Raw genomic sequence first — 16,640 nt, forward strand, 5'->3', positions numbered from 1 at the left:
GTGAAACCGGACAGTGTGTGTTGGTGGAATATTTGCCATGTGTGCACCCAGACAGTGTGTGTTGGTGGAATATTTGCCTTGTGCGAAACCAGACAGTATGTTTTGGTGGAAAATTTGCCATGTCTGAAATCAGACAGTGTGTGTTGGTGGAATATTTGCCATTTGTGAAACCAGATGTTGTCTGTTGGTGGAGTATTTGCCGTGTGTGAAACCAGACAGTGTGTGTTGGTGGAATATTTGCCATGTGTTAAACCAGACATTATGTGTTGGTGGAATATTTGCCATGTGTGAAACAAGACAGTGTGTGTTGGTGGAATATTTGCCATGTGTGCACCCAGACAGTGTGTGTTGGTGGAATATTTGCCTTGTGCGAAACCAGACAGTATATTTTGGTGGAAAATTTGCCATGTCTGAAATCAGACAGTGTGTGTTGGTGGAGTATTTGCCATTCGTGAAACCAGATGTTGTCTGTTGGTGGAGTATTTGCCGTGTGTGAAACCAGACAGTGTGTGTTGGTGGAATATTTGCCATGTGTTAAACCAGACATTATGTGTTGGTGGAATATTTGCCATGTGTGAAACCAGACATTGTGTGTTGGTGGAATATTTGCCGTGTGTGAAACCAGACAGTGTGTGTTGGTGGAATATTTGCCGTGCATGAAACCTGACGGTGTGTTTTGGTGGAATATTTGCCTTGTGTGAAACCAGATGGCGTGTTGGTGGAATATTTGCCATGTGTGAAACCAGACAGTGTGTGTTGGTGGAATATTTGCCATGTGTGAAACCAGACAGTGTGTGTTGGTGGAATATTTGCCGTGTGTGAAACTAGACGGTGTCTGTTGATGGAATAGTTGCCGTGTGTCCAACAAGACGTTGTGTGTTGGTGGAATATTTACCGTGTGTGAACCCGAACGGCGTGTATTGGTGGAACATTTGCCGTGTTTGAAACCAGACGTGTGTTGTTGGAATGATCTGCGTGTTTGGAACCAGACAGTGTGTGTTGGTGGGATATTTGCCGTGTGCGAAACCAGACAATGTGTGTTGGTGGAATATTTGCCGTGTGTGAAACCAGACAGTGGGTGCTCGTGGAAAATTTGCCGTGTTTGAAACCGGACACTGTGTGTTGGTGGAATATTTGCCGTGTGTGAAACCAAACAGTGTGTGTTGGTGGAATATTTGCCGTGAGTGAATCCAGACATTGTGTGTCGGTGGAACGTTTGCCATTAATTAAACTAGTCGGCCTGTGTTGGTGGAATGTTTGCTGTGTGTGAATCCAGACAGCGTGTGCTGGTGGAATGTTCGCTGTCAATGAAACCAGACTGTGTGTGTTGGTGGAATATTAACCATGTGTGAAGCCAGACAGTGTGTGTTGGTGGAATATTTGCCGTGCACGAAACCAGACGGCGTGTGTTGGTGGAATGTTTGCCGTGTGTGAAACCTGACAGTGTGTGTTGGTGGAATGTTTGCCGTGTGTGAAACCTGACAGTTTGTGCTGGTGGAATGATTGCCGTCAATGAAACCAGACTATGTGTGTTGGTGGAATGTTTGCCGTGTGTGAAACCTGACGGTGTGTTTTGGTGGAATATTTGCCTTGTGTGAAACCAGATGGCGTGTTGGTGGAATGTTTGCCGTGTGTGAAACCTGACAGTGAGTGCTGGTGGAATGATTGCCGTCAATTAAACCAGACTATGTGTGTTGGTGGAAAGTTTGCCGTGTGTGAAACCTGACGGTGTGTTTTGTTGGAATATTTGCCATGTGTGAAACCAGACAGTGTGTGTTGGTGGGATATTAACCATGTGTGAAGCCAGACAGTGTGTGTTGGTGGAACATTTGCCGTGTGCGAAACCAGGCAATGTGTGTTGGTGGAATATTTGCCGTGAGTGAACCCAGACAGGGTGTGTTGGTGGAATATTTGCCATGTGTGAAACAAGATGGTGTGTGTAGGTGGAATATTTGCCATGTGTTAAAGCAGATGATGTGTGTTGGTGGAATATTTGCCATGTGTTTAATCAGACAGCGTGTGTTGGTGGAATATTTGCTGTTTGTGAAACCAGATGTTGTCTGTTGGTGGAATATTTGCCGTGTGAGAACGCAGATGGTGTGGGTTGGTTTGCCATGTGTGAAACCGGACAGTGTGTGATGTGGAATATTTGCCATGTGTGCACCCAGACAGTGTGTGTTGGTGGAATATTTGCCTTGTGCGAAACCAGACAGTATGTTTTGGTGGAAAATTTGCCATGTGTGAAACCAGACATTGTGTGTTGGTGGAATATTTGCCGTGTGTGAAACCAGACAGTGTGTGTTGGTGGAATATTTGCCGTGCATGAAACCAGACGGCGTGTGTTGGTGGAATGTTTGCCGTGTGTGAAACCTGACAGTGAGTGCTGGTGGAATGATTGCCGTCAATTAAACCAGACTATGTGTGTTGGTGGAATGTTTGCCGTGTGTGAAACCTGACGGTGTGTTTTGGTGGAATATTTGCCTTGTGTGAAACCAGATGGCGTGTTGGTGGAATGTTTGCCATGTGTGAAACCAGACAGTGTGTGTTGGTGGAATATTTGCCATGTGTGAAACCAGACAGTGTGTGTTGGTGGAATATTTGCCGTGTGTGAAACTAGACGGTGTCTGTTGATGGAATAGTTGCCGTGTGTCCAACAAGACGTTGTGTGTTGGTGGAATATTTACCGTGTGTGAACCCGAACGGCGTGTATTGGTGGAACATTTGCCGTGTTTGAAACCAGACGTGTGTTGTTGGAATGATCTGCGTGTTTGGAACCAGACAGTGTGTGTTGGTGGGATATTTGCCGTGTGCGAAACCAGACAATGTGTGTTGGTGGAATATTTGCCGTGTGTGAAACCAGACAGTGGGTGCTCGTGGAAAATTTGCCGTGTTTGAAACCGGACACTGTGTTGGTGGAATATTTGCCTTGTGTGAAACCAAACAGTGTTGTTGGTGGAATATTTGCCGTGAGTGAATCCAGACATTGTGTGTCGGTGGAACGTTTGCCATTTATTAAACTAGTCGGCGTGTGTTGGTGGAATGTTTGCCGTGTGTGAATCCAGACAGCGTGTGCTGGTGGAATGTTCGCTGTCAATGAAACCAGACTGTGTGTGTTGGTGGAATGTTTGCCGTGTGTGAAACCAGACGGTGTGTGTTGGTGGAATATTTGCCGTGTGTGAGACCTGACAGTGTGTGTTCGTGGAATATTTGCCATGAGTGAACCCAGACAGGGTGTGTTGGTGGAATTTTTGCCTTGTGCGATACCAGACATTGTGTTTTGGCAGAACATTTGCCATATGTGAACCCAGACATTGTGTGTTGGTGGAATGTTTGCCGTGTGTGAAACCAGACAGTGTGTGTTGGTGGAATATCTGCCGTGTGCAAAACCAGACGGCGTGTGTTGGTGGAATGTTTGCCAAGTGTGAACCCAAACGGCGTGTGTTGGTGGAACATTTGCCGTGTTTGAAACCAGACTTGTGTGTTGGTGGAATAATTTCCGTGTGTGGAACCAGACAGACTGCGTTGGTGGAACATTTGCCGTGTGTGAAACCAGAGAGTGTGTCTTGGTGGGATATTTGCCGTGTGTGAAGCCAGACAGTGTGTGTTGGTGGGATATTTGCCGTGTGTGAAACTAGACGGTGTCTGTTGATGGAATAGTTGCCGTGTGTCCAACAAGACGTTGTGTGTTGGTGGAATATTTACCGTGTGTGAACCCGAACGGCGTGTATTGGTGGAACATTTGCCGTGTTTGAAACCAGACGTGTGTTGTTGGAATGATCTGCGTGTTTGGAACCAGACAGTGTGTGTTGGTGGGATATTTGCCGTGTGCGAAACCAGACAATGTGTGTTGGTGGAATATTTGCCGTGTGTGAAACCAGACAGTGGGTGCTCGTGGAAAATTTGCCGTGTTTGAAACCGGACACTGTGTGTTGGTGGAATATTTGCCGTGTGTGAAACCAAACAGTGTGTGTTGGTGGAATATTTGCCGTGAGTGAATCCAGACATTGTGTGTCGGTGGAACGTTTGCCATTAATTAAACAAGTCGGCCTGTGTTGGTGGAATGTTTGCTGTGTGTGAATCCAGACAGCGTGTGCTGGTGGAATGTTCGCTGTCAATGAAACCAGACTGTGTGTGTTGGTGGAATATTAACCATGTGTGAAGCCAGACAGTGTGTGTTGGTGGAATATTTGCCGTGCACGAAACCAGACGGCGTGTGTTGGTGGAATGTTTGCCGTGTGTGAAACCTGACAGTGTGTGTTGGTGGAATGTTTGCCGTGTGTGAAACCTGACAGTTTGTGCTGGTGGAATGATTGCCGTCAATGAAACCAGACTATGTGTGTTGGTGGAATGTTTGCCGTGTGTGAAACCTGACGGTGTGTTTTGGTGGAATATTTGCCTTGTGTGAAACCAGATGGCGTGTTGGTGGAATGTTTGCCGTGTGTGAAACCTGACAGTGAGTGCTGGTGGAATGATTGCCGTCAATTAAACCAGACTATGCGTGTTGGTGGAAAGTTTGCCGTGTGTGAAACCTGACGGTGTGTTTTGTTGGAATATTTGCCATGTGTGAAACCAGACAGTGTGTGTTGGTGGGATATTAACCATGTGTGAAGCCAGACAGTGTGTGTTGGTGGAACATTTGCCGTGTGCGAAACCAGGCAATGTGTGTTGGTGGAATATTTGCCGTGAGTGAACCCAGACAGGGTGTGTTGGTGGAATATTTGCCATGTGTGAAACAAGATGGTGTGTGTAGGTGGAATATTTGCCATGTGTTAAAGCAGATGATGTGTGTTGGTGGAATATTTGCCATGTGTTTAATCAGACAGCGTGTGTTGGTGGAATATTTGCTGTTTGTGAAACCAGATGTTGTCTGTTGGTGGAATATTTGCCGTGTGAGAACGCAGATGGTGTGGGTTGGTTTGCCATGTGTGAAACCGGACAGTGTGTGATGTGGAATATTTGCCATGTGTGCACCCAGACAGTGTGTGTTGGTGGAATATTTGCCTTGTGCGAAACCAGACAGTATGTTTTGGTGGAAAATTTGCCATGTGTGAAACCAGACATTGTGTGTTGGTGGAATATTTGCCGTGTGTGAAACCAGACAGTGTGTGTTGGTGGAATATTTGCCGTGCATGAAACCAGACGGCGTGTGTTGGTGGAATGTTTGCCGTGTGTGAAACCTGACAGTGAGTGCTGGTGGAATGATTGCCGTCAATTAAACCAGACTATGTGTGTTGGTGGAATGTTTGCCGTGTGTGAAACCTGACGGTGTGTTTTGGTGGAATATTTGCCTTGTGTGAAACCAGATGGCGTGTTGGTGGAATGTTTGCCATGTGTGAAACCAGACAGTGTGTGTTGGTGGAATATTTGCCATGTGTGAAACCAGACAGTGTGTGTTGGTGGAATATTTGCCGTGTGTGAAACTAGACGGTGTCTGTTGATGGAATAGTTGCCGTGTGTCCAACAAGACGTTGTGTGTTGGTGGAATATTTACCGTGTGTGAACCCGAACGGCGTGTATTGGTGGAACATTTGCCGTGTTTGAAACCAGACGTGTGTTGTTGGAATGATCTGCGTGTTTGGAACCAGACAGTGTGTGTTGGTGGGATATTTGCCGTGTGCGAAACCAGACAATGTGTGTTGGTGGAATATTTGCCGTGTGTGAAACCAGACAGTGGGTGCTCGTGGAAAATTTGCCGTGTTTGAAACCGGACACTGTGTTGGTGGAATATTTGCCTTGTGTGAAACCAAACAGTGTTGTTGGTGGAATATTTGCCGTGAGTGAATCCAGACATTGTGTGTCGGTGGAACGTTTGCCATTTATTAAACTAGTCGGCGTGTGTTGGTGGAATGTTTGCCGTGTGTGAATCCAGACAGCGTGTGCTGGTGGAATGTTCGCTGTCAATGAAACCAGACTGTGTGTGTTGGTGGAATGTTTGCCGTGTGTGAAACCAGACGGTGTGTGTTGGTGGAATATTTGCCGTGTGTGAGACCTGACAGTGTGTGTTCGTGGAATATTTGCCATGAGTGAACCCAGACAGGGTGTGTTGGTGGAATTTTTGCCTTGTGCGATACCAGACATTGTGTTTTGGCAGAACATTTGCCATATGTGAACCCAGACATTGTGTGTTGGTGGAATGTTTGCCGTGTGTGAAACCAGACAGTGTGTGTTGGTGGAATATCTGCCGTGTGCAAAACCAGACGGCGTGTGTTGGTGGAATGTTTGCCAAGTGTGAACCCAAACGGCGTGTGTTGGTGGAACATTTGCCGTGTTTGAAACCAGACTTGTGTGTTGGTGGAATAATTTCCGTGTGTGGAACCAGACAGACTGCGTTGGTGGAACATTTGCCGTGTGTGAAACCAGAGAGTGTGTCTTGGTGGGATATTTGCCGTGTGTGAAGCCAGACAGTGTGTGTTGGTGGGATATTTGCCGTGTGTGAAACTAGACGGTGTCTGTTGATGGAATAGTTGCCGTGTGTCCAACAAGACGTTGTGTGTTGGTGGAATATTTACCGTGTGTGAACCCGAACGGCGTGTATTGGTGGAACATTTGCCGTGTTTGAAACCAGACGTGTGTTGTTGGAATGATCTGCGTGTTTGGAACCAGACAGTGTGTGTTGGTGGGATATTTGCCGTGTGCGAAACCAGACAATGTGTGTTGGTGGAATATTTGCCGTGTGTGAAACCAGACAGTGGGTGCTCGTGGAAAATTTGCCGTGTTTGAAACCGGACACTGTGTGTTGGTGGAATATTTGCCGTGTGTGAAACCAAACAGTGTGTGTTGGTGGAATATTTGCCGTGAGTGAATCCAGACATTGTGTGTCGGTGGAACGTTTGCCATTAATTAAACAAGTCGGCCTGTGTTGGTGGAATGTTTGCTGTGTGTGAATCCAGACAGCGTGTGCTGGTGGAATGTTCGCTGTCAATGAAACCAGACTGTGTGTGTTGGTGGAATATTAACCATGTGTGAAGCCAGACAGTGTGTGTTGGTGGAATATTTGCCGTGCACGAAACCAGACGGCGTGTGTTGGTGGAATGTTTGCCGTGTGTGAAACCTGACAGTGTGTGTTGGTGGAATGTTTGCCGTGTGTGAAACCTGACAGTTTGTGCTGGTGGAATGATTGCCGTCAATGAAACCAGACTATGTGTGTTGGTGGAATGTTTGCCGTGTGTGAAACCTGACGGTGTGTTTTGGTGGAATATTTGCCTTGTGTGAAACCAGATGGCGTGTTGGTGGAATGTTTGCCGTGTGTGAAACCTGACAGTGAGTGCTGGTGGAATGATTGCCGTCAATTAAACCAGACTATGCGTGTTGGTGGAAAGTTTGCCGTGTGTGAAACCTGACGGTGTGTTTTGTTGGAATATTTGCCATGTGTGAAACCAGACAGTGTGTGTTGGTGGGATATTAACCATGTGTGAAGCCAGACAGTGTGTGTTGGTGGAACATTTGCCGTGTGCGAAACCAGGCAATGTGTGTTGGTGGAATATTTGCCGTGAGTGAACCCAGACAGGGTGTGTTGGTGGAATATTTGCCATGTGTGAAACAAGATGGTGTGTGTAGGTGGAATATTTGCCATGTGTTAAAGCAGATGATGTGTGTTGGTGGAATATTTGCCATGTGTTTAATCAGACAGCGTGTGTTGGTGGAATATTTGCTGTTTGTGAAACCAGATGTTGTCTGTTGGTGGAATATTTGCCGTGTGAGAACGCAGATGGTGTGGGTTGGTTTGCCATGTGTGAAACCGGACAGTGTGTGATGTGGAATATTTGCCATGTGTGCACCCAGACAGTGTGTGTTGGTGGAATATTTGCCTTGTGCGAAACCAGACAGTATGTTTTGGTGGAAAATTTGCCATGTGTGAAACCAGACATTGTGTGTTGGTGGAATATTTGCCGTGTGTGAAACCAGACAGTGTGTGTTGGTGGAATATTTGCCGTGCATGAAACCAGACGGCGTGTGTTGGTGGAATGTTTGCCGTGTGTGAAACCTGACAGTGAGTGCTGGTGGAATGATTGCCGTCAATTAAACCAGACTATGTGTGTTGGTGGAATGTTTGCCGTGTGTGAAACCTGACGGTGTGTTTTGGTGGAATATTTGCCTTGTGTGAAACCAGATGGCGCGTTGGTGGAATGTTTGCCATGTGTGAAACCAGACAGTGTGTGTTGGTGGAATATTTGCCATGTGTGAAACCAGACAGTGTGTGTTGGTGGAATATTTGCCGTGTGTGAAACTAGACGGTGTCTGTTGATGGAATAGTTGCCGTGTGTCCAACAAGACGTTGTGTGTTGGTGGAATATTTACCGTGTGTGAACCCGAACGGCGTGTATTGGTGGAACATTTGCCGTGTTTGAAACCAGACGTGTGTTGTTGGAATGATCTGCGTGTTTGGAACCAGACAGTGTGTGTTGGTGGGATATTTGCCGTGTGCGAAACCAGACAATGTGTGTTGGTGGAATATTTGCCGTGTGTGAAACCAGACAGTGGGTGCTCGTGGAAAATTTGCCGTGTTTGAAACCGGACACTGTGTTGGTGGAATATTTGCCTTGTGTGAAACCAAACAGTGTTGTTGGTGGAATATTTGCCGTGAGTGAATCCAGACATTGTGTGTCGGTGGAACGTTTGCCATTTATTAAACTAGTCGGCGTGTGTTGGTGGAATGTTTGCCGTGTGTGAATCCAGACAGCGTGTGCTGGTGGAATGTTCGCTGTCAATGAAACCAGACTGTGTGTGTTGGTGGAATGTTTGCCGTGTGTGAAACCAGACGGTGTGTGTTGGTGGAATATTTGCCGTGTGTGAGACCTGACAGTGTGTGTTCGTGGAATATTTGCCATGAGTGAACCCAGACAGGGTGTGTTGGTGGAATTTTTGCCTTGTGCGATACCAGACATTGTGTTTTGGCAGAACATTTGCCATGTGTGAACCCAGACATTGTGTGTTGGTGGAATGTTTGCCGTGTGTGAAACCAGACAGTGTGTGTTGGTGGAATATCTGCCGTGTGCAAAACCAGACGGCGTGTGTTGGTGGAATGTTTGCCAAGTGTGAACCCAAACGGCGTGTGTTGGTGGAACATTTGCCGTGTTTGAAACCAGACTTGTGTGTTGGTGGAATAATTTCCGTGTGTGGAACCAGACAGACTGCGTTGGTGGAACATTTGCCGTGTGTGAAACCAGAGAGTGTGTCTTGGTGGGATATTTGCCGTGTGTGAAGCCAGACAGTGTGTGTTGGTGGGATATTTGCCGTGTGTGAAACTAGACGGTGTCTGTTGATGGAATAGTTGCCGTGTGTCCAACAAGACGTTGTGTGTTGGTGGAATATTTACCGTGTGTGAACCCGAACGGCGTGTATTGGTGGAACATTTGCCGTGTTTGAAACCAGACGTGTGTTGTTGGAATGATCTGCGTGTTTGGAACCAGACAGTGTGTGTTGGTGGGATATTTGCCGTGTGCGAAACCAGACAATGTGTGTTGGTGGAATATTTGCCGTGTGTGAACCAGTGTGTGTTGGTGGAATATTTGCCGTGAGTGAACCCAGACATTGTGTGGTGGTGGAATGTTTGCCGTTTATTAAACTAGTCGGTGTGTGTTGGTGGAATGTTTGCCGTGTGTGAAACCAGACGGTGTGTGTTGGTGGAATAATTGCCGTGTGTGAAACCAGATATTGTGTGTTGGTGGAATATTTGCCATGTGCGAAACCAGACAGTGTGTGTTGGTGGAATATTTACCATGTGTGAAACCAGACAGTGTGTGTTGGTGGAATATTTGCCATGTGTGAAACAAGATGGTATGTGTAGGTGGAATATTTGCCATGTGTTAAAGCAGATGATGTGTGTTGGTGGAATATTTGCCATGTGTTTAATCAGACAGTGTGTGTTGGTGAATTATTTGCTGTTTGTGAAACCAGATGTTGTCTGTTGGTGGAATATTTGCCGTGTGTGAACGCAGATGGTGTGCGTTGGTTTGCCATGTGTGAAACCGGACAATGTGTGTTGGTGGAATATTTGCCGTGTGTCAAACCTGACAGTGTGTGTTGGTGGAATATTTGCCATGTGTGCACCCAGACAGTGTGTGTTGGTGGAATATTTGCCTTGTGCGATACCAGACATTGTGTTTTGGCAGAACATTTGCCATGTGTGAACCCAGACATTGTGTGTTGGTGGAATGTTTGCCATGTGTGAAACCAGACAGTGTGTGTTGGTGGAATATCTGCCGTGTGCAAAACCAGACGGCGTGTGTTGGTGGAATTTTGCCATGTGCGAACCCAAACGGCGTGTGTTGGTGGAACATTTGCCGTGTTTGAAACCAGACTTGTGTGTTGGTGGAATAATTTCCGTGTGTGGAACCAGACAGACTGCGTTGGTGGAACATTTGCCGTGTGTGAAACCAGAGAGTGTGTCTTGGTGGGATATTTGCCGTGTGTGAAACCAGACAGTGTGTGTTGATGGAATATTTACTGTGTGTGAAACCAGACAGTGTGTGTTGGTGGTATATTTGCCGTGTGTGAAACCAGACAATGTGTGTTGGTGGAATATTTGCCTTGTGTGAAACCAGACAGTGTGTGCTCGTTGAAAATTTACTGTGTTTGAAACCGGACGCTGTGTGTTGGTGGAATATTTGCCTTGTGTGAAACCAAGCAGTGTGTGTTTGTGGAGTATTTGCCATTTGTGAACCCAGACAGGGTGTGTTGGTGGAATATTTGCCATGTGTGAAACAAGATGGTGTGTGTAGGTGGAATATTTGCCATGTGTTAAAGCAGATGATGTGTGTTGGTGGAATATTTGCCATGTGTTTAATCAGACAGTGTGTGTTGGTGGAATATTTGCTGTTTGTGAAACCAGATGTTGTCTGTTGGTGGAATATTTGCCATGTGTGAACGCAGATGGTGTGGGTTGGTTTGCCATGTGTGAAACTGGACAGTGTGTGTTGGTGGAATATTTGCCGTGTACAAAACCAGACGGCGTGTGTTGGTGGAATGTTTGCCTTGTGTGAACCCAAACGGCGTGTGCTGGTGGAATATTTTCCGTGTGTGCACCCAGACAGTGTGTGTTGGTGGAATGTTTGTCCGTGTGTGAAACCAGACAGTGTGTGTTGGTGGAAAATTTGCCATTTGTGAAACCAGATGTTGTCTGTTGGTGGAATATTTGCCATGTGTCTAATTAGACAGTGTGTTTCGATGGAATATTTGCCATTTGTGAAACCAGGTGTTGTCTGTTGGTGGAATATTTGCCGTGTGTGAACGCCGATGGTGTGCGTTGGTTTGCCATGTGTGAAACCGGACAGTGTGTGTTGGTGGAATATTTGCCGTGTGTCAAACCTGACAGTGTGTGTTGGTTGGACTATCTGCCATGTGTGAAACCAGGCAGTGTGTGTTGGTGGAATATTTGCCGTGTGTGAATCCAGTGTGTGTTGGTGGAATATTTGCCATGTGTGAAACTGGACATTGTGTGTTGGTGGAATATTTGCCATGTGTGAAACCGGACAGTGTTTGTTGGTGGAATATTTGCCGTGTGTGAAACCAGACAGTGTGTGTTGGTGTAATATTTGCCGTGTGTGTAGCCAGACAGTGTGTGTTGGTGGAAAATTTGCCTTGTGTGATACCGGACACTGTGTGTTGGTGGGATATTTGCCGTGTGTGAAACAAGACAGTGTGTGTTGGTGGAATATTTGCCATGTGTGAAACTGGACCGTGTGTGTTGGTGGAATATTTGCTGTGTGTGAAACCAGACAGTGTGTGTGGGTGGAATATTTGCCGTGTGTGAAACCAGACAGTGTGTGTTGGTGGAATATTTGCCGTGTGTGTAGCCAGACAGTGTGTGTTGGTGGAAAATTTGCCTTGTGTGAAACCTGACAGTGTGTGCTGGTGGAATGATTGCCGTCAATGAAACCAGACTGTGTGTGTTGGTGGAATGTTTGCCGTTTATTAAACCAGACACGTGTGTTGGTGGAATGTTTGCCGTGTGTGAATCCAGACAGTGTGTGCTGGTGGAATGATTGCCGTCCATGAATCCAGACTGTGTGTGTTGGTGGAATGTTTGCCGTGTGTGAAACCAGACGGTGTGTATTGGTGGAATATTTGCCTTATGTGAAACCAGATGGCGTGTTGGTGGAATGTTTGCCGTGTGTGAAACCAGACATTGTGTGTTGGCGGAATATTTGTCGTGTGTGAAATCTGACAGCGTGTGTTGATGGAATATTTGCTGTGTGTGAAAGCAGACAGTGTGTGTTGGTGGAATATTTGCCGTTTGTGAAACCGGACAGTATGTGGGTGGAATATTTCACTACGGAGCTCAGTTTTATCCTGATGATATTTCCTAACCGTCACAGTTATCTCTTGGGATTACTGGATAATGTTGTAGTGATGCCTCTTTTTGTTCACCGTGCACTCAGCAGATGCACTGCTTGTTGTGTCCTTAATTTTGAACAGTGCTTAACAAAAACGTAGAACTAAAACTCTGAACGGTTGCATCCAGGTATGTAATTGACTAATCATTGTTCAGTAAGTTTTGGAAGACCACCATGGAGAGTGTTACTCCAAAGCCTAATCATGCCCTCACTTGATCTCTGGTGATCAGAATAAGGAACCTTCTGATTTCCATCTTCCTTAGCCAAAGGCACTAACTCTGGTTATAAGATGTGTTACTTGCAACCCATTGCAAGATCTTCACTCCTCCATTTTAAGGCAGCCACCTCTATGCATCCTCTAGCCGGGTTAGTAAAACAATAGGCAATATGTTCAAGTGGCTTTGGATGCTTATACGTTAACTGTGGAACAGCTTCTTGCTTAATGAACAGTGCTTTGTGGCAGTTTACTGACTGCAGCTTTGCTCTTGTGGAACTTTCCATTATGTGATTTCCCTTTTCTTTCTCTTTTGTTTCACAGGAGAACAATCCATCACTGATCAGGACAGGTCCTGAAGAGACCCTGGTCAGCCATCTGCTGGTGTTTGATGCCGAACGTGCAAGGAGAGAAAGCTGCCTGGTTTACTGTGCCCATACAGAATAATCAATAGCTGTGATCACCTCAGCAAGCAGAAGATATTCAGGAGCAGTTTTTAGGAATGAGTGCTGCTAGTGCAGAACTCTATGTTCCAGGAGTAGCCTGCCCCTCAATTCCAGAAAACCAGGTTGGGGTGTGCTACCCTCTGTACCTCAACTCTGCAGGCAAATATGATTTTTCTTTTTTAAAATCCACTCCCATGAATCAAAATGTCAGAACCATGGGATTGAATGAATTGTATTGAAATCTGCTCAAGAAATACTTTACAATAACCAAATAGAAATTTGTGGGCAGCACATTAGAAATTCTTGGTATTTGCACGTGGGAGACACTCTCCTCCTGCAGCACAAACTCTGAGTTGATCCAAAAATCAATTCAGGCAGGCTGGGGTGGAAATTCAACTTCAGCAGACTTAGAATGGACGTAAGTGAATTGGCCATTTGTTATAATCCCCTCTTGTTATAACCCAACCATTATAAACCCTACCCATTATAATGTCCATCCATTATAAACATCACCCATTATTTTTCCCATCCATTACAAATCCCCTCCAATTATAACCCCACCCATTATAACCAGTCATTAAAAACCTCACCTATTATAAACCCTTCCCATGATAAACTCCACCTATTATAACCCCCACCCATTATACAACCCTGCCTTTATAAACACCATTGATTATACACTTGTGCTTATTATAAGCCCCTCCCATGATAATCAACATTCATTATAAACCCTTTCCATACACCCTGCCTGTTATAAGCCCATCCATTATAAGCACCATCCATTATACACTCAGACCGCCATAAACACCTCTCATTATAAATCCTGCCTACCATAGGCTCCTCACATCTTAAATCCTGCGCATTATACACTCTACCAATTATAAACTCCACCAATTATAAATCCCACCATTAATCGCTCAGTTTATTATCAACCCTGTCTGTTATACATCACACCAATTAAAAATCCCTCATTATAAACACATTATATATACCCATTATACATCATATGTATTATAAGCTCCACCCATTATAAACCCGTCCACTGTACATCCCATCTGTTTTACAATGTGCCTGTTATGAACTGCACACATTATTCACTCTAACCATCATACACAGCGCCTGTTATACACACCTGTAAATACCCTGTCTGATATGCACCTACCTTTTAAACACCACTCCAATTATACACCCTAACTGTTTTATACCCTTGTTATGCACTATGCCTGTGCTGTTTGTTTTACAGCTCATCTGTCAAACAGCCAGCCAGTTATAACCCTGACTGTTTTTCCTTTCCATTGAAGCTAATTTTCTAAAGGTGTTGGCCATGATTCAGTAAGTTGCAGCCTCACCTCTTGATTCAGGAAATCATAGATTCATATCTCACTTCAGAGATTTGAGCACATAATCTAGTCTGATGCTTCAGTGCAGTACTGAGGCTGCAGTGCAATGTTGGAAGCGTCGCCTTTCACATGAAATGTTAAACTTTTGTCTTATCTATCCTTCTCATGTGGATGTGAAAGTTTCTATGGCATTCTTCAAAAAGGAACAGAAGAGGCCTCCAACATTTATCCCTTAACCAACACTACTAAGAGAGAGTGTCTGGTCATTTGGTCCAGTGCTGTTTGTGGCATTTAGCAGCGCTTCCCCACAGTGACTGTATCTCAGATGTACTTCATTGTTTCTGAAGTGCTTGGGATGTCCTAAGGCTATGAAAGCCATTATGTATATGCAAGTTTTTTTTAGTCTTCTAAAAAGAAACAGGGCACAATTGGATTTGAACTGGCGGGTGTTGTGGGTTAGAGGGGGGGCGGAAATGAAAACCCAGCCAGCACACTTCATAATCAAAAATGCAAACAAAAGGTTAAAAACAGACAGCAAGTTCGTCAGGATCTGAAAATGAAAAGATGGGTGAATGTTTTGGTGGAGACCTGTCATCAGAACAATTTATACCAAATTGGTTAGAGTGCATCTTCCCTTTGGTGAAGTTGGTTGAGTCATTGTTGAGGATAGTTGAGGAGCAAGAATCCCTCAGTCATCATTATAGCACTTGGAAGAGGCCAGATAGTTAGCTCCAGATTTAACGGCTCGTTATACAAGTATAACCTTTCTGTGAGCGCAGGAATTAATTGAGGATGTTTCACAAGATCTCAATATCTAGAACACGTCCTCATTGAGATCTCAATAAATCTGATGATTTCCCATCAGACATTTATACAGGACCAAACCATGAGCAGCTAAATTGCAACTTTTAATTTCTGGTTAATTATTTAAATTTTCAACAGAAGTGCTAAGTATTGAGTAACTGTCAGTTTGTTGTATACTTTACATATCTGATTTACCTCGGCAATGAAGAGATGACACCAGTTTTAAGTATGCAACAGCTTTATTCACAGTGCTTTACAAGATATCTCCATACACAGATCTAGTTTCTCAGGCCTTTCTAAAAGGCTCTGTTTACTTTAGTTTTCAGAGGCTACACCCAGGCTCAATCAATCTAGCACAATGAACATAGATCAGTCAACAGACAAACATAATCAAACACAGATCAATTAAACCATTGAACACCACACTTAGCTGATCTTCATAATTTTCTGCAATAATAGAACCCATGATAAATTTTAACTCAATCCTTTATTCAAAATGATAGTAGGATACAAATACAAATAGATCAGCCATGATCTTCCTGAATGGCAGAACAGGCTCAAAGGGCCAAATGCCCTACTTCTGCTCCTGCTTTGTATATTCGTATGTATGTTCATTTACAAGATAGTAAAGGTTATGGGAAAGGTAAACCCAGTACACTACACGAAGATTCGCAATAACAGTGTTATGAGTGATGGAGTTCAAACTAGTGAAATTAGTGTAGAGAACTGTAGTTGAGAAGAACTCCTTCACACAAACTCAGATTGATTCTTTGGAAGAGCTGGAGGCAGAAATCATAGAGCCAGCCAGGAGCCAGTTAGATTGTATGGCAGGGGTCAGGGATATATCTACTCCCTGAGTAAAGATGTGGCAAATGACCATCTTTTGTGTCTATTTAGTGAACTCATGCTCTAGTATAGTAGAGCAACCCATTGTGAATGCTGGGACAGTGGTTGTACATGGTGTTACATTATGGGCTTTCAGGTGTAATTGCTGGTGAGTAAATGACAGGCAATCAGACTGATCCCAGTAGTTGAAATTAACAAGGGGGCACTCCCACCCAACTCAGGAACTGAGTCTGGCTATATGATTTACATTCAGAAATCAACGAAAAATAAAGCTGGACTACATGTAAACTGGGTGGTGAGTAATTTGGGTAGATGATTTAATCCCCTCAGTTTCCCACCAGGTGAGTTAGGTTAAAATTATCCCCGTAAAACTAAAAGTCAACAACAGTACAGAAGATACATTTGCTGTGAATCAGTTGATTTTCGCCAGAGCAATACCACAAGTGCTGAAACTGGCCTCTGCCCTGCGGTGAGTCACTGGGAAAAAACTCAGGAAAAGGACAAAAAAAAACGACCAAATTTAAATGGAGATAATTTTTTCATCATTTCTATAAGAAGTGAATTTACTTATAAATGACGCTGTCAGGTTAATATATGGAGGATTAGAATTTCCAATGTTATTTTTAATTGCAAATTAAAACAAACACTTCTGGAA

General features: G+C 44.6%; 1 protein-coding gene across 3 annotated transcripts in view; it reads left to right on the plus strand.

Moving 5' to 3' along the window:
* The window catches only part of zgc:154075 (uncharacterized protein LOC556929 homolog), a 265,051-nt gene extending 248,411 nt beyond the window's left edge, over positions 1–16,640 (plus strand). For all 3 annotated transcript variants that reach the window (XM_041206701.1, XM_041206702.1, XM_041206703.1), the window contains one exon: positions 12,874–16,640. In XM_041206701.1, coding sequence (XP_041062635.1) covers positions 12,874–12,996 — 123 coding nt within the window. In that variant the 3' untranslated portion in view covers positions 12,997–16,640. The remainder of the gene's footprint in view (positions 1–12,873) is intronic.

Source organism: Carcharodon carcharias, chromosome 15, assembly GCF_017639515.1.
Source record: "Carcharodon carcharias isolate sCarCar2 chromosome 15, sCarCar2.pri, whole genome shotgun sequence".
Classification (NCBI taxonomy): domain Eukaryota; kingdom Metazoa; phylum Chordata; class Chondrichthyes; order Lamniformes; family Lamnidae; genus Carcharodon; species Carcharodon carcharias.